This window comes from Monodon monoceros, unplaced genomic scaffold (assembly GCF_005190385.1).
Source record: "Monodon monoceros isolate NGI ecotype Baffin Bay Population unplaced genomic scaffold, NGI_Narwhal_1 Super_Scaffold_1, whole genome shotgun sequence".
Taxonomy (NCBI): domain Eukaryota; kingdom Metazoa; phylum Chordata; class Mammalia; order Artiodactyla; family Monodontidae; genus Monodon; species Monodon monoceros.
This window is the reverse complement of record NW_021703765.1, coordinates 23,954,429-23,972,744: the sequence shown is the minus strand read 5'-3', so window position 1 is coordinate 23,972,744 and position 18,316 is coordinate 23,954,429. Positions and strand designations below refer to the sequence as shown.

The 18,316-nt window shown below is 50.9% G+C and overlaps 1 protein-coding gene across 10 annotated transcripts in view; it reads left to right on the top strand.

Annotated features, from left to right (window-relative positions):
* Positions 1-18,316, top strand: part of CTIF (cap binding complex dependent translation initiation factor) — a 303,950-nt gene that overhangs the window by 94,237 nt on the left and 191,397 nt on the right. For all 10 annotated transcript variants that reach the window (XM_029218915.1, XM_029218905.1, XM_029218897.1 and 7 more), the window contains 2 exons: positions 15,338-15,411; positions 16,413-16,517. In XM_029218915.1, the coding sequence (XP_029074748.1) occupies positions 15,338-15,411; positions 16,413-16,517 (179 nt within the window). The remainder of the gene's footprint in view (positions 1-15,337; positions 15,412-16,412; positions 16,518-18,316) is intronic.

Here is an 18,316-nt window from a genome sequence, read left to right as displayed (position 1 = left end):
GCTTGGTGGAGCAGTTGCCACGACGGAGGGAAAAGAGCACCGGAGGCAATTCAACGCTCCAACCTAAATGTAACACACATCACTTCCACTCTTAGCTTGTTGCCCAGAACTAGTCACATGGCCCCACCCAACCATAAACACACTAAATAGGAGAATCCTACTATACGCCTGGACCAGGGAAACTAGAACTGGTTGGTGACTGGCTAGAATGATTGTCACATGCTCCACTTCTAGTGGAAACTCCACAGGGGCTGTGGCTGACTTCCGCCCCCCCTTATCTCCTTTACCACATTAAATCCAGAGCTAGGCAGGTCTCCAGTGAACCCTGAAGATGTGGGCTCTCAGGATGAGAAGAAGCTCAGAGGTCACCTGATCCAACTCCCTGCAGTGCAGGATCCCCCTGCTTCATGAGGCCATTGGGCTGCTGGACGTTTCCAGAAATGGAGAACTCACTGCTTCACAAGGCATCTCAGAGCATGTGAGGCAGCTCCACTGATAACAATGTCGGTCTTTGATTCAGCCCAGACCACCTCTTCATAACTCCAGCTGATGGATTTAGTTTGATTCCTTTTGTGCGTGGCTATTTGGCTTCTCCCCCACAGTCTGCCATGGCAAGTCTGCTTTCTAAGCTAAGCATCCTCATTCCTGCAGCTATTCCCTTTTGTTGTGGTTCATTTATTCCTTTGATTATTTATTTGTTCTTTCATCCATTGATCCAACCAGCACGTCATCGTTGAGGGCCCCTGTGCCAGCCACAATGCTAGGAACCAGGAATCGGGATGGTGAAGGCAATGGGTGCAGTCTCTGTGTATGTAGAGGGTAGAGTGGGCGTGGGGGCGGGGCGGGAGATGGGCACTTAAACCACAGCGCTAAGAAGTCTGGGACATGACACACTGCTTCCCACGTCCTGTCCCATCCTGGGTTACTTTTCTGGGAGCACCATAAACATAGACTATATTTCCTCCTAATAAGCCTCCCCAAACTGAACATGGCATGATCTGTGTACTTCTGCTGCTCCCAGCATGTGAGCCTCTCTTTTCCAGAAGATGCCATCTGTCCCCGTCCTCGGAGTGACTTCTGGCTCCAGCTCACCTGGAGGAACCAGGATACAACGCTTACCAAACAATATTGATGATTGACTTCTATAGGGAGAGCAGTCGGCAACTATTCGTTGAGCCCACGCTGTAAACAGTATGAGCCATGTGGCCTGGTCTCTGCCCTCAGAGTACCCAGGGTCTGCTTAGAGAAAGAGGACTTTCTCGAGTGGACAAGCAACATTCTAGAGCCGCGTGTGAATACCGGGAGGAGGGGAGCTGGCTGCAGCTGGCGTCTGTAGAGGAGGTCAGATACCCGGGCATGGAGGGGGAGGAGCCATGCTGTCATGGTAACGGCATCTGACTGGAGGACTGGAGTGAGGAGACGTGAGTCCTGGCTTCTGTACCTCTGACTCGCTATTCCATCACTGGTGAGATACGTCATCTAGCTGCAGCCTCAGTTTCTCCTCTGAAAAATGAGGAGGTGAACTAGACTTAAGGTCATCAAAATGTTTTGTTAAAAATACAGATTTCTATTTCTGGGAAGATGGAATAGATGTTCTTTTCTATATTCCTCCTGCTAAGTACAACTGAAACCCTGAACATTCTATATAAAACAAATATAAGAAGATTCTGAAACAGAGAGAGAAGGCAGACCAGCTAGGGACCTTGGGACCTGAGTATTGACACAGGAGTGACCTCCGTGGGTTTTCTTTTTGCCTCCCATATCCCAGACTTGAAGCTGAAGATGTGGGTAACCAGGAAATGCCAGTGGGCACAGATATTTTTTTTTGAAAGTTCCAATAAAAGCCTATTCTCTCTAAGCTTAGGTCCAGGAAAAGAATAGAAGCTTAGGTCTAGCAAGATAGAAAACTTTTAGACAATAGCTGCTCTACTCCAGCCAAACAGCACAGAAAAAAACTGTAGCACCATCCCCACCGTCACAAGCAAATAACCAGTGGGAACCTGGACTTCCACACTCTCCGGGCTGTAATGCGGCCCCCTAACTCCTTCAGCAGTGTGATGTCAGAGAAGGTCAAGTAGGAAGTTGTGACTTTCATCTCTGCTGGCTGGTAAGAAGCTCCCTGCCCCCATGGTATTGTTGGAGGCCATGTGGGGAACCTGGACTCCCACCCCCACTGAGCAGGATAGAGGTGCCCCTCCCCTCCCTGCTGGCATGAGTCAGAGGAGGTTCTACTGGAGAGCTGGGACTTGCACTGTTGCCCGGTGGTCGTGAGGCCCCCATAGCAGGGTCAGTGGGGACCATGTGGAGTCCTGGAACTCTTACCTCCACTGAGCCATAACAAATGCTCCACTGACAGTACTGAGGTCGTGCCCACCCCCCCTTTCCCCTGACAGAGTGGTACCACAAAAAGCCAGTTGAAACAGAAGATTTAAATGAGATTCAGAGTCTCATTACATAACATGAAAGTGTCCTGATTACAATCAAAAATCATTTGTCATACCAAGAATTGGGAAGATTTCAAAGTGAATGAATGAAGACAATAAATGTCAACGCTGAGATGTGAAATTGGACTTCATCAAAATGAAAAACTCTTGCTCTGGGAAAAACCCTGTTTAGAGCATGAAAAGACAAGTTACAAAGAGGGGGAAGGTTTTGCAAAACATATATCTGACAAAGGACAAGCATCTAGAATATGTAAAGAACTCTCAAAACTCAGCATTGAAAACAATGCAATTAGAAAATGTACAAAATACATGAAGAGACATTTTTCACTAAAGAGGATATACAGATGGCAACTAAGCACACAAGAAGATGTTCATTGTTAGCTGTTAGGGAAATGCAAACTAAAGCCTCAGCAAGGTATCTCTATACACCTGTCAGTATGGCTAAAATGAAAAAAGAAACAAACAACAGTGACAACACCAAATGTCGGTGAAGACGCAGAGAAATTGGATGACTCACACGTGGCTGGTGGGGATGTTAAGTGGTGCAGCCATTCTGGAAAGCAGTTTCTTATGAAACTAAACCTACAAGTACCATATGATCCAGCAAGTGCAATCCTGGGTGTTTATCCCAGGGAAATGAAAACTTATGTTCACACAAAATCCTGTACTTGAATGTCTATAGCAGCTTTATTCGTCATAGCCAAAAGCTGGAAATAAACCAGATGTCCTTCAACAGGTGAATGGTTAAGTAAGTTCTGGCACTCAGCAATAAAAAGGAATCAACTCTTGACACATGCAGTAACCTGGATGAATCTCCAGGGAATTATGCGGAGTGAAAAAAGGCTAATCCCCCAAAGGTACATACTCTATGATTCCACTTCTATACCATTCTTGAAATGACAGGATTATAGAAATGGAGAGCAGGTGAGCAGTTCTTCAAGATTAGGGGAGGGGGGCACGGTGAAGTGGGTGGGTACAAAAACGCAGCAGGAAGGATCCTTGTGCCGATGGAAATGTTCAGCATTCTAGAGGGTATTGCTCTCAGTACCCTGGATGTGATCTGAACTGTATACTTTTATAAGGTTTTCCTTGGCGGGGAAACAGGGTAAAGGATACATGGGATCTCTATTATTTTTTACAACTAGATGTGAATCTACAGTTATCTAAAATAAAAGTTAAATTTTTTAAAGTACAGAACCTTTTGTTTCATCACAGTCTTTCAAGGAAGTCTCATGTAGAAAACCAAAAGGGCAGAACTGTTTGGTGAGGCAGGGGAAGGAACCCACCTGCTTTCTCTTCCACTCTATCCACCTCATCACTCTGGGAGCATCTCTGCAGAACTCCTAGGTCAGCCCTGGGCCAGAGGATCTCTCAGCCCCTTCCCTCCCTGGCCTTGTGTGGTTCTGAGTCTGGCGCTGGCAGGAAGGGAGATATCTCCAGCAACTGGAGAGTTCCAAGAAGGCCTCCTAGTGAGGAGCCTTGGAGGATGAGATCCTTTCTGTGCACAGAGGCATGGGCAAGGTATGGGGCTAGGGACAGCTGAGTGGGCCCCCATTACTTTAGCAGATGCTGGACGGGCAGCCAACCAGAAGTGGGCTCTGCTATGGCCCAGTCTAGGGTAGGTACTAATAATATTGCCATTTAAATCCTAAGGCATGATTAATTAGCCGAGAGACTGGAGAAATATACTTGGCCACAGGGAGTCATTATCTCCCACTCCTCCCTGGGCTTTGGGTCTTAATTCAAAGACAGTGAGGGTAGAGAGAGAAGGGACAGATTGGACAGACAGACAGGAAAGCTCCAGAGTGAAGGGAACGGCCTTTTCTGCTCCTGAACTCAGCTCTGGTACTACTCAGGAGGCTCTGTCTTCCGGTCTCTGCTCTGCTGTTCTCCTGCCTCAGGCCTTTCTATTGTAGGAAGATTAAAATATTGGGGGTCCATCACCATCTTTCCTACCAGCACGTGGGGGTGCTGTCCTTGGTGCTGAACATGCTGAACACACACGCGCGCGCGCGCCCCGCACACACCCCCCCACACACACCACACACACACACACCATGCACACAGACACACACACCCCCCACACAGACACACCACACACACACCGCACACACACACTCACCCCACACATACACCACACACACACACCATGCACACAGACACACACACACAGGCACACACTCACACACGCCCCCCCACACACACACACCACACACACACACACACCACACACACACAGGCACACACACATGCCCACACACACACACAGCCATACACACACCACACACACACACACACACACACACACACACACACACCACACACACACACCAGGACAGGACTGCTTCTCCCTTGGGCCCTGCCCTGCCCCACCCTTGATCTGTGCTTGGGTCCTCACTTCCTGTCTCTTCAAGCAAACCCAAGTCACCCTCAAAGTCTGGTGGTTTGGGTCTGAGAGGAGTTTTGGACCTGGCCTTACAGGAAGCGCCTGTTTTGGCCCAGGAGATGCCTTTGCAGTTCTTTGGTCTCCAAACATCCTGTATAATGCACCACGCTCTCCCAGTGTCTCATGCTCTACTTCCCGCCTCCTCCCCAACTCGGTAATCACCATTCTAGTCCAATATGATACTGAAGAGGGAGCTCAGGTCTGTGGAGCTGCAGCAACCCTCCTGGGGCCCCAGGAAGCAGCTTACAGGCCTAGACTCCTGCTTTCCCCACTCTCAGGCCATCCGTGTTGTTACTTGCAGGAAGTTTTTCCTGGAGCCCGCAGCATGGGTGGCATGCATCATATCACATGGTGCTTCACTACGTGTTGTCTTCAGTTGTTTTTTTCCTTTTCTGTGACTCTCCAGCTAGGTGGTAAGAACTGTGGGGCAGGGACGATCACCTTGGGCTTCTTGTGGCCACACAGTGCCTAGCACTGTGTTAACCCACTAATGTGGGTGATATATTGGGGCTGGCGGCAGGGGACTTGGGAGGGCATCCTTGGAGAGGTCTTGTCCATTGTTTAAAGGGATAGCCCTCCCTATCGGCTCCCCTGGGAGCCCTGAGTCTGTGGGGTTTGCTTGCTCTTGGCCCTCGTCATGGACAGAATCTATGGAAGAACATTTTGCACCAAGAAGGGGAAATGGACTGGGATTATGAGCCCCTTCCCAGGAGCAGGGGCTGTACCGCCCTCATGTCTCTGGTGCCCAGGCTGGGCCCTGTAGAGCTGACGACCAGCAGCTGGCCCCTGGTTCTGCAGTCCGGGAGTTCAGGCCCTGGTCCCTGCAGGCTCCTGGTGCTGCAGCCGCAGTCTCGGGCTGGCCAGCTCTGGTGCGGCTGACCCAGCAGCAGACATGCTGGGGAAACTCAGACTGGCATGCCCGGACATCCTCTAGTTGGAACTTTGCCTGTGACCCTCCCATTAATGGGGGGAGTCCTCCTGCTGCCCCCTGCCTTGTTTAGCCAGACTCTGCCTTATTTCTAAACCTTTGCAGCCTGGGGTTGTCAACACACACATACCTGTGCACACACACGTACACAAGCAGAAATGACTCTGCAGTTGTATATTAATAAAGAAAAAACAACGGTACAGAAGAGGGTCGTTTTTTCCCATTGCACCTGACTTGGCATGTTTTTCTACTGTACAGTGACTCACTCCCATCTTGTTTCATTCACTCATGCACGGAGCCCCCCGACCCTACACATTCTATCTTGCACCCCTACATTCCTTCTTTTCCTCACTGCAAGTGATTTACTCCCTGCACCAGCGCTGCCTTCCCAAGAGAAGAACTCGGAAAACCCAAATGTTCGTAGGGATGTGGGTATGCTCCTGCATTATGGGAAACTCGACAGTGGGGTCAGAAGTTATTTGAGTAATATATCTGCAGAGTGCAGTGGTTAAGAGCACAGACTCTGGTCCACACTCATATGCGTTCCTGGGAACTAGCTGTGTGAATGCGGGCAAGTTCTCTGAGCCTCAGTTTCCTCATCAGTGAAATGGGGATGGTGATAGCAACAGCTGCTTCCTAGGGTTGTAACAGATGTAAAGTGCTCGGATGGTGCCTGGTGTACAGTGAGTGCTGCGCCAGTGTTTGCTGTTATCATTCTCTGGAATCTGTCATCCCTGACCTGGGGTAGCTGTGCACCCCGCGTGGCCCTTTCAGAGGCAGCTTCAGTCTCCCTGCCCGTGGGCAGGCCGTTTCCATTTCTTTTTCCGCATGGTTTAAGGTGCTTATTATCCCTTTGTGATCTGTTCTGAGAGCAGCACGATTCACCCTGTCAAGGGGCCCCCTAATTGTCAGTAAAAGAAGCTGTTGTGAAGGATTCAGCAGTGTTTAAGTGCTAAAAAACGATCCACTGAAAAGGGTGATTTTTTTTGATAAGGCTCCTCAGAACCTTGGCATTGCAACAACCTGGCGGGGTGTTGGCAGGGGCTGGGTGACCTCAGGGCCAGGGAAGGGGCGGGACTCAGAGGAAAGCCGTGTTCACCAGGGCCAACTGTGGAATTGCAACCTGGAGAATGCTCTCGAAGAAGCCAGCGAGGCTTTGTGGAGAGCTCTCGGTACCTGGCCACTGAGTCCTTGCGAAAAAAAAAAAAAGAATGAATGATGCTGCACCCCAAGACTAGGAAGGTGGTGGGGCTGAGGAGGCGGGGACACAACAGAAGAGTGAAGCCAGGGCTACTGCAATTGAGGGGATGGCAGACTAATTGGGGAAGAGAGTTAACAGATAGTTTAAGATGTCTGTTTCCCGGTGGGGGAACCATGGTCCTGCAGGATGCTGTGTGCGGTGAGAAGGAAGAGTGCGGTGGGTTTCTGGCCGGAGGAGTTTGGGCAAAGCTGTATAGTGTGCTGCCACCTACTTGAAGAGTCAGCATCCATCCAAGACCAATAAAGGCACCTGAGAAGTTCTGCAGTAAAGTATTTATTTAACAACTCTTTTAACTCTGTGTGTCCCAAATATTTGACCGAGGAGCCTTTTTAAACTTTTTGTCCCCCACAAAACTTTTGAATATCCACTGTTTCCAAAAGCGTGTTCCATGCACCACTGCAGCTGCCCTAAACTTAAACCATTTCAGTCCCTTCCCTGGATGATTCCGATGCACACTGACATTTGTGAGCCCGCGGATTAGTGTTTCTAGAACACCACTTGGAGCACACAGTAGATCAGGAAGGGAATCAACCCCTGGGGTATGTGCTGGATGTGCCGTGGGCTTGGGGGGCACCAGCTGATGGGGAAACAGCAAGCCACAGGGAGGAAGGCTCTCGAGCTGGTCCCATCAGAGAGAAAGACTCGGAGTGGGTGGAAAGGAGATTTGTTTTCTCCGAGTCCAGGAAGAGCACAGCGGCCCAAAGAGGAATATAATCTTGTACGTTCAGCAGCTTGGTGTGGCCCCAGAGCCCCTTCACAGGCAGTGTCTGAGCCACATACCAACACAAAGCTTTGCCAGCGTGCCAAAGAGGATGCCGAGGCCCCTGTAGCAGTGAGCAGAACAGCCAAGCTCCCACCACCATCGTCTCTGCCCTGTGTGTTTGTTAGGGGTTGCAAAGTTTGAGGGTTGGTGTCCAGAACTCAAGAAGCGGGGAACATCCAGGCACTTTATGGCTTCAGGGGCTTTGGCTGGACGTGCGTCAGCGTGGCAGGTGGCCCCAGGGCCGCCTGGGTGCTGTCAGCCCAGGGCTGGCGGGCGCTGGGGATGAACGTGAGAAGCTGTTAGGTTCCTGGCTGTCAGTTCAGTGGCAGCAGTCACTCTGCCGGTGAGTCCTGGCCCCTCTGGGCATCCCCTGGGTCACCACCTCGGCTTCAACAAGGGACAGAAAGGAAGGCTCTGCAGGTGAGGGTCTTCCCTCTCTGGGCTGAAACTTGAAGGACACAGATTTTGTTTCCAAGAGCCAGGCCCCTTCTCCAGCCCCTGTTGGTAAAAGGTTACATGCAGTGATTATATGCCGGTCACATCCCATTGCCACAAACTCTAAGGAGGTGTCCAGATTCTTGTTACGTGCTGCAGTCATCTTGTCAGATGGAGCAACGATAAGTAAGTCATGTCCATGACCAAGATTTTCACTGTGGACTTCTCCAGACACTTTCCCCCTCCCCGTTACAACACTGGCCTTGGTGGGGCTCACCCTCCTACTATATTCAGCAAGAGAGGCCACAGCCTTGCCCACAGCCCTCAGCCACATCCTGTTCAGCGGCCCGAGGGTCCTGATTCTTGCCCAGTGCTGTCGCCTCCTCCAGGGAGGCTGTGCACATTATTCTTTCCCCAGGACTGTGCAGAGTGTGGGCTGCAGCCCCTCGGTCTGTGAGGGGCTCGTCCTAGCACTTCTGTTCCTAAGCTCTGAGAATCAGAGTCACGGCGTGTGGGGGAGGGAGTGGAGGCAGGAGGTAGGTGCTCATGAGGAGTAATGAGACCTACCCTGTGGAGATGGAGGGGTGAGAGCAGAGGCTTCCGCCGGCTGAGGGATGCTGTCAACGGAACCAGAGGTTGAGCTGATGGGAGGGTGATGGGGGGGAGGGTTGAGTAGCCAGGTGCTTGCTGGGAACCGCAGTGGTTTTGGAGTTTTCCAGCATTTAAAATAGGGTTCAGGTTATCTCCATCGGCTCAGGAATAAGTTCTCTGGGCTCCTGCGAGGATGGGTGAGAGTCGTAGCGCTTCAATGAGGAAAAATGCGTGGAGAGGGTCTATAAACTATGAAGTACTGAAAAAATGCTTCTCACCTCCGATCGGAGATGGTACCAGCTCCTCGAGGTTGATGTGCACATGCAGGGAGGTGGGGGGCTCCCTTTACAGAGCATCTCCTGCGGCAAATGCCTGGGCATCCTCTCCAGCAGCTGCTCTGTCACTCTTTCCCACTCATCAGCCAGGGGGGCCTTGTCCCTGGACCCCCAGAGTCCCTGAGGCTGGTGGGTCCCCTGCCAGGGATGCTGCTTCAGAAGAGGCTGGGGCCTGAGCTTGAGATGCCCAGGCACCTCCCTTAGCTGTGGTTCTCTCTGCACAGGGCAGAGAGTAGATGGCCTCGCCCCGCTGCTATGAGGGGTGGTGGCCAAGACTCCAGCCCCCGGACCAGGAGGGAGACTTACGTGCACTCGCACTGCCCTTGTGCCATAACTGAGCTGTTTTTAAGGTGAATTGTGCTCGTACCTGTGAGGTGCTTGCAGTCCTGGGTTAAGCTGTGACCTTCCCGTCCTTTTTTCATGGTTGTTCTCTCTCTCCATCCTGCATTCCTCACTCTTTAGGGGCCTCAAATCCTAGGTTGGTGAATCCATCTTGACATCCTAATCTGGGAATCAGTCTTTCAGGCACAGAGGCAGCAGGGCCTCAATCTCTCAGGGTAGAGTCTCTTTAATCAGTTGGCAGCCATCTGAGGTGGACCTACCGTGTGCCCGGCTTGACCACTTTGGGGACACAAGAACAGAAAGCAGCTGTGGTCCAGGAGCTTAAAGTCTAATTGGGGTCATGGATGAACCTTGAGGACCTTATGCCAAGTGAAGTAAGCTAGTCACAAAAAGACAAATACTGTGTGATTCCACTTGTATGAAGTACTGAGAGTTGTCAAAACCCTAGAGACAGAAGATAGGATAGTGGTCGCCAGGGCTGGGGGGAGCGGAAATGGGGAGTTGGTGTTTAATGGGTATACGCTTTCAGTGTTACAAGATGAAAGGAGTTATGGGAATGGATGGTGGTGATGGTTACACAATACTGTAAATATATTTAGTACCACTGAACTGTATGCTTAAAAGGGTTAAGATGGTAAATTCTATGTTATGTGCATTTTACCACAATAAAAATTTTTTGAAAAAAAAAAAAAAAACTTACTTGGGGAGATTAACATCCTTATGGGTCTAAGAGAGTGATGACTAAGCAATGGTCCACTCCACGTAAGCTGAATTGTAAGTGCCAGAGTGAGTTGTGTATTTAAAGGGTCAGGGATTACGGAGAGACTTGTGTTACTATCCTGAAGGAGGAAGTGAACTTCACTCCAGGTGAGGTCTCAGACGTGTGCTTTGGAAGCAAGATTTAGTTTGTTTGATTTTTTTTTTTTTTGACCTTTGCTTTAGAAGTCATTTTAAAATGCTGTACCTATTGGTAATCATCTTTGAGGCCTGGGAGGGGTGTTTTGAACAAGCCACTTAACATCTCAGGAGGGTGGGGGCCTGTCTCCTAGATAGAAAGTGAGTCGCTCTAGCCACCTGCAATTTCAAAGTGGCATTTGAAGCAAGCAGGGCACCAGGAGTTGGGATGGGTAGGGTGATGAGACAACTCAAAGAAGGAAGGGAAGGAGGGGCTGATCCTAGAAGATTGTAAATTGTGCCATAATTGATTAGTGATGTCTGCCCCTGGTGAGAGAGGGTGTGGTGGCAGCACACATGCCAATCAGAAGAAACCCATCTACAGGATATGGCACTTCACTTTCGGAGATCTCTTTATTTAAATATGAAGCATCTGAAGTCCAAATTGGTGAACTAATTTCGCTGAGGTCACATGGCTCATTATGGCGACGTGTTTAAGGAAGACAGTTGAAGTGTTTGTCAACTCAGCAGACACTTCCTGGGCGCTGAACATAGAGTGCTGGGGCACCTGGAGAGGTCCCTGCCATCCCAGGTCCACGCCCTGGAGCAGGAGAGAGTGACGGTAAGACGGAGTGAGAACTGCCGCCAATGGGCTCTGCAGCCACAGGTCACCCACGCGGGTGCTAAGTTCAGGACACAGGGAGGTGACTGCAGTTTGGGAGGTCGGAGGGGTTTTCTGGAGCCAAGCACTGAAGGATGGGGCACGTCTGGAGGGAGCGGGAGAGGAGCAAGGCCGAGACGAGACGTCACGGTCAATAGTGAAAGGGATTATGGGGAAGCGGAACTGGACAGGTGGGGGGAAGACCCAGGTGCACACAGGTGGCGCCACATGGAGAAGCTTCTGGCCCTGAGTGACCGTGGTTGATTCACAGGAGGATTGTGGGAGGTCTCAGGGCATCGTGAGAAAGTCCCCAGCCACTTAGAGCCTGAGTGACCCAAGGCTTCAGGCTGGTGGTGCCAGAGGGAGGGCCCAGTCCTCAGTGTATGGATGCAGCCCAGGCAGGTTAGGTGACTCATCCGAGGTCACACTCTGGGTGCCCCTCTCTCCCATTAGCCCTTTGTTCCCTCAGCCTCCCCTGAATGCTCCCCTCCTCTCCCCACCCCCTCCTTATCTCCTGCCTGGTGTCTGTGAGGGTCTGAGCGCTTGGGCCCCTTCTGCTGGGAGGCTGGGCCTCAACCTTTCTACTGGCCAGTTTGTGTTCCTTTTCCTTCAGACCGATTAGAAGCCGGAAACTACCCTCAAACTGCTCTCTCTCTGGGAAGTAGGTTGGTTTCTACCTTGAGGGATTGGTGAGTCAGGATGCGCAGAGTAGGACGCAGTGAGTAAGAAGACCTTGCTGGCCGCCTCTGCCCGACCTGAAGAAAATGAGAACTAAAAACAAAACCAAACCCCCAAGTCATGGGGCTTCATTGCCAAGGCGCCGGGTGTCTCTGGTCGCTGGGGGAGGGAGAGGCAGGTTGCTGAGCCTCGTTTGGGGTTATTTCTAGCCGGGTTCTCAGTGCCTTGTATGTGGGTGGCGCTCAGTAAGTGCAGAATCTAAACACACACATACATCCTCGTGCCTTTTCTCTTTTCACCAGTGTCCATGTGAGCTCTGCTCGGCAGGCTCTGGGGTGATGTTGGCCGTGGTCTCCAGCTGGGGGGGCACAGGGAGGACAGCAGGTGGGACTCTTCCTGGGCCGTCTCTGGGGAGGTGGTGTGGGGAGATCAGAGACTAGCTGAGCCAGCCTGGGTCTGAGCTTGTCTGTTTGCAGGAGGTGGGGCCCCGGGGCCCTCTGGTGCTTCATGTGGCTGAAGGACATGAGAAGGTCACAGGGGGGTCGTCTGCTGGCTGTGGGAAGTGGGGACGTGATGGACTGCCCTCACAAGGGGTTTGTGGAGGTGATGGATGGTTGATCACCGTTATCAGTTTGCTAGGGCTGCTTGATTTAGGACGTTTGACCACGAACTAGGTGACTTAGAACAACAGAAATGGATTGTCATCTCATAGTTCTGGAGGCCAAAAGACTGAAAGCAAGGTGTCAGCAGAGCCATGATCCCTGTGAAGGAGCTAGGAAAGGATCTGTCCAGGCCTCTCTCCCAGCTTCTGGAAGTTCCTTGGCTTGTGGCAGCGTAACTCCATTCTTCACCTGGCGTTCTCCCTCTGTGTGCATCTGTCACTGTGTCCAAATTTCCTCTTTTTATAAAGAGACCGGTTATAGTGGATTAGGGCCCACTCTCATCTTAACTGATTACGTCTGCAATGAGCCTGTTACCAAATACATTCTGAGGGACTGGGGCTTAGGACTTCAGCGTATGAATAATGGTGGTGCTGGGGATCGGGGAGGGGTGGTGACGACACAATTCAACCCATGACAATCACTGAGGAGCACTTGTGAGGCCCCTAGTAGGCCCCTGACCAGGACTGAGAGTGGGTGATGTTGAAAACCACTGACTTGCCCACCTGGGGGCACCTTGACAAGCTGCCGGGCTCCCTGTGTAAACCCAGGAGGCCTTAAAGTTACCCAGAATGCCTTATTGTATCCTGCCAGGGCCCCTTTCCACATACTGGCCCTTTTCCCCAGATGACCCCTTCCCTCCTTTTCCCTCCGCTCTCCTGATCACCATGAATCCCTACTCTGGGGGAGTCCTTCCCTACTTCTCAGGAAATTTGCCTGTGCTTTGGTCCTACTGTGGCACCTTGAATCAGTGCACATTTCACACTGTATTGTAATTATTTATTACGTGTGTGTCATCCTATACCATTCTTTGCAGGCATAACCTGTGACTTCTCCACTTTTGTGTCTTCAGTGTCTGCCCAGGGCCAGGCCTATGGAAAGATCTCAAAGGAAGATTGCCCAGTGTATGAGCTAGTGGATCTGAGGAATGACAGGTCCAGGGACAGATCATCATAAAAATAAAGACTGGGGATGCTACCAGGAATCTAACCAGAAGGTCGTAACACACACAGAAGAAGGTGTACATACCATGCACCTACAGTTCAACAGATTTCCACAAACTGAATACACCTATGTAACCAGCACCTAGATTAAGAGCAGACATTACCAGCCCCCCAGCACCCTCCTGGGGCCTGCTTCTGGTTACTGTCTGAATTCTCCATAGATTAGTTTGCCTGTTCTTGAACTTTATATAAAATTGAATTATAGAGCCAGTACTCTTATATCTAGATTCTTTTGTTCCACTTTATGTTTGTGGGATTCATTTATGGCATTACATGTTGTTTTAGTGTATTCTGACTGTTGTGTAATATTCCAGTATGTGAACACACCACGATTAATTTGGTCGAATGTTGGTAGGCATTTGGGTAGTTTCCAGTTTGGAGCTGTTCTGAGTAGTGCTCCTCTGTACTTCTGTGCTGTGTAATACTGGTGAACGTGTGTACACATTTTGGCTGTGTTTGTACTTGGGAGTGGAGTCCTGAGTTATAAGGCACGCACACAGTCAGCTTTAGTGGAGGTGGAAGTATTGTTTTTAAAGACTGTGGTGATGAAAAGCAGACTGTGGGGGTCATGATGTTACTGAACCAGACTTGGGTCTGCTTGCCCACACACAGTAAAGCCAATCTACTGACTCCAGGTTGTGGTGAAGGAAAGTACAGCGTTTATTGCAGGGCGCCAAGCAAGGAGTTCAGGCAACTTAGTGCCTAAAAGGCCCAAAGTCCTCGAAGGCTTTCAGGGAAAGGTTTTTAAAGACAGAGTGAGGGAGGAGGGTTATGGGATATGTGATCAGCTCATGGGCATTCTTCTGATTAGTCGTTGGTGAGGTAATTAGGAGTCAACATTACCAACCTCTGGTTCCAACCCATCTGGGGTCTATGTGCTTGTGGTCGGCATGCAGTTAACTTCTTCCACCTGGTGGGGGTTTCAGTATCTGCAAAACAGCTCAAAGAACCTGGCTCAGAATATTATCTATAGTCCTAGAGGAGGAACTAAATGTCCTTGCCTTTGTTTAATGGCTAAACTATTATTATTTTTGTCTTGCTTGTCCGTTTTCCTTTGTTTCTGCATTTTCTCATTTCTCTGGTTACATTTAATCTTTGGAACTTGGGGAAGGCCTAGGAGGCTGAAGTTTTCCTTCAGGTAGAGGACATGGGAGGGGGTAGGGTCTGTTCTAGGAAGGCCCCATAGGGTCCTGCTCAGTTACAGTGAGGGACGGGTGGCATCAGGAGTGAAGATAGGGATCTGGAGAACTTGTTGCAGAGATCAGCCAAGGGCAAAGAAGCCAGATCAGAGAAGCTGGGTCAAGTAGAGCATTTTCTGTCTATGGAATGAATCATATAGGAAACAACAAAGGAAGAAGACCAGAGCTAGCTGACTTAGAGAAATTCCATCGTGGAGTTGTTGGTCAATGGGGGCTTCTTGGTGCCACCTGATTTTGGGCTGTGGGGCTTAACTCCAAAGGAAGTCAACCTCCCAACACAGACCTTCCAGTGTGCCTGGCTCTGCAGAGCCCCTGCCTGGGAGAAGCCGCTGCCATCAGGCTGGCAGTGGTGGTGGCAGCTCACTAGTATAGAGGTTTTGAGGAGAGAGCCACGGGCTGGAGCAGCAGAGTCCTGGCTGCCCTGTACCTGACCACACAGCTCTGTCAAACACCAGCAAAGTGAGGGCCCAAGCCTGGGGGAGGCCAGGGGTCCCCCTGACTCGTACTGGGTACACCAGCCAGGACACTCACTCCAGTGGCTCACTCCAGCCTCCAAGCTGCCCAGGATGACCAACCGAGGGGGATGGCGGGGAAGGGGGCCCTCTGCAACCCTCTCTGGGATTGGGCCTTCCACCCATTTGTTCCATGTCCTGGCCAGGCAAATAATGCCACCCCTTTCATCCTCCATCTCTTCCAGAATGGCAGCAAAGACACCTCTCTGGACATGCTGGGCACAGATATCTGGGCTGCCAACACCTTTGATTCCTTCAGGTGAGCTCCTCTTCCTCTCGTTGTGGTGTGTGGCTCCGGCTGGAACCCCAGCTTACTGGTCCTTATGCCCTGAGGGGCCTTTGGGGATTGAGTTATTGTTGAGAATTCATTGATCAAGAAGTGGAGAGAAAGACAGGAGGGTGAAATAGAAAGGATGAGGCTGGAGGAAGGAGGTCAGAGAGAGAAGGAAGGAAAATGGCGGTGGGGGAACAGCACGTGGCTGTGTTAGAGCTGAGGACGGACAGCTGTGGCTGCACACCCCACCCCTCCCACCAGAGGTTATGGAAGGCGGGGGCTGGGGGGTGCGGAGAGGCGTCCAGAGAAAAGGAAGAACTGTCAGTGCTTCAGGCTCTAGAAGCTTCCTGACGGGCCAAGTTTGAAGGGCAGGTATTGGCCAGGCTTTCTCAGGATGTGGGGCTGGTGCCCCTGGCGGGTTTGCTGACGGGCTCTCCTGTCATGGTGTCCCCTTCTTTGGAGAGTGATGACCTCAGACCGTGGATGGTGGTGGCCCTTTAGCTCAGCTCTGCCCCGGCCCTGGAGCTGGCCAACTCTGGCTGTGCTCCAGGCTCACCCTGGCTCTGGCTCAGGCTTGCCCAGCATGGAAGTGCCGTGGGTCTCCTGAGACTGGTCCTTGGGGGACCTGGCCTCCTGCTTCCCCAACTGACACACTCTCCCCAGGCTTTCCAGTGTTTCAGGCGGACCACTGTAGAGCGAGCATCAGGCCCACACTTGTGTTTTATAGGCATCTATTATCATACAGCAGGGTTGAAGAGAGGGGAAGGCTACCAGGCAAGCACTTGCCCTGTTGTCTGTGAGCGCAGAGCCGACATTTCAGGCTCCATTCTGAGTGAGGGTCCCTGCCTGACCCCTGCCTGTGGCCAGTGGGCACTCCTTCTTCCTGCCCACCTCTTTCTGAGATGCCCTGCCTGGGGTGTGCCGGGGTGTCTCATCCCCATCAGTAACTGGGCTTGTCACATTTCTCACCCTCCCTCGCCCTCTAGTGGTGCCACCTGGGACCTGCAGCCTGAAAAGCTGGACTTCACCCAGTTCCACCGGAAGCTCCGACACACGCCCAAGCAGCCCCTGCCACACATCGACCGTGAAGGGTAAGGGGCAGTGGGGAACTCCCACATAGGGGCTGGTGAGGTGAGGGACAGCTGTGGCTATACCGGGGCAGAGGGGGGCCTTTCCTTGGGCAGGCTGATGTCCAGAGGCTCAGTGGCTCAGATCTGCAGGTTCACTGGCCTCTCTCCAGAATCCCTCCACCCTTCACTGCCCAGCCCCCTCCAGCCACACTGCCTGCTCCCCTTTCTGACCACTCACAGTGGCCCTGCTTGCCAACAGTCTAGAGCAGTGGGTCTCGCCTTGATAAGAAGAGGGATCACTGGGTCCACCCGCAGAGTCTCTGATTCAGGAGGTCTGGGGTGGGGCCTGAGAATTGGCATTTTTCACAAGTTCTCAGGAACTGCTGATGCTGCTGGTCCAGGGGCCCCACTTTAAGAACCACTGGGGGGCTTCCCTGGTGGCGCAGTGGTTGAGCGTCCGCCTGCCGATGCAGGGACCACGGGTTCGTGCCCCGGTCCGGGAAGATCCCACATGCCGCGGAGCAGCTGGGCCCGTGAGCCATGGCCGCTGAGCCTGCGTGTCTGGAGCCTGTGCTCCGCAACGGGAGAGGCCACAACGGTGAAAGGCCCGCGTACCACAAAAAAAAAAAGAAAAAAAAAAACCACTGGGGTAGTGGTTGCTTTTACTCGGTCGTCTCAGTCTTTCCTTAGTTCATGCGTCAGTGTTTACTTTCCCTTTTAGAGATGGTGTCAGGGCCTGGGCTGACCTCCGGACAGGAATGTGACTCCAGCCACACACAGGGGTGTGAGACAGATGATTTCTTTTCTTCCTTCCTTCCTTTCTTGCTCCCTCCCTCCCTCCCTTCCTTCCTTTTAAGATAATTTTTACTGAGGTAGAATTCACATAACATAAAATTAACCATTTTAAGGTGTTCAACTCTGTGGCATTTAGTACATTTATAATGTTGCATAACCACCACATCTATCTAGTTCCAAAACATTTTCAACACCCCAGTATAAAACCCATACCCATTAAGCAGTTATTCCCATTTCCCCACAACGCCTACCCCTGGCAACCACCAATTTGCTTTCTGTTTCTATGAATTTATCTATTCTGGAGGTATCTATACCTATCTACCTATCTCTGTATAGATATATAGGTATAGCTATCTGGAGGTATATATATATATATATATATGGAATCACATGTGGTCTTCGTGTTGGGCCTCTTTCACTCGGCATAGTATTTTTGAGGCTCATCCACGCTGTAGCTTATATCAGGACTTCAACCCTTTTCACAGCTGAATAACATTCCATTGTTTATCCATCTGTCTGCTGAGGGATATTTGCGTTGTTCCCATCCTTTGGCTACCGTGAATAATGCTATTATGGACATTCATGTATAAGTATTTGTTTGAGTCTCTGTTTTCAATTCTTTCGGGGTCTTTGACTGGGAGTGGAATTGTTGGGTCACATGGCTAATTTCTGACACCAGTTCTGATGTGTGTGTATTTTTTTCCCCAAATCCACAAGCAATTCTTCAACACTAGCTGGGTGTCCTGTAATTCAATTCAATTCTGACACTGTCTCCCTGGATATAGCACCAGATACCAATAGAAGTCCAGGTTGCTACTTGTGCTTCTGATCAACTGGCTATAAATCAGAGGTTCCCACAACCTCTCCTGGAGTTTGATTAATTTGCCTGAGCAGCTGACAGAGGTCAGGAAAATATTTTACTTACTTGATTACAGTTTATCATGTAAGGATATAACTCAGGAACAGCCAGATGGATGAGATGCATAGGACACAGTATGGGGAAAGAGGTGCAGAATTTCCATGCT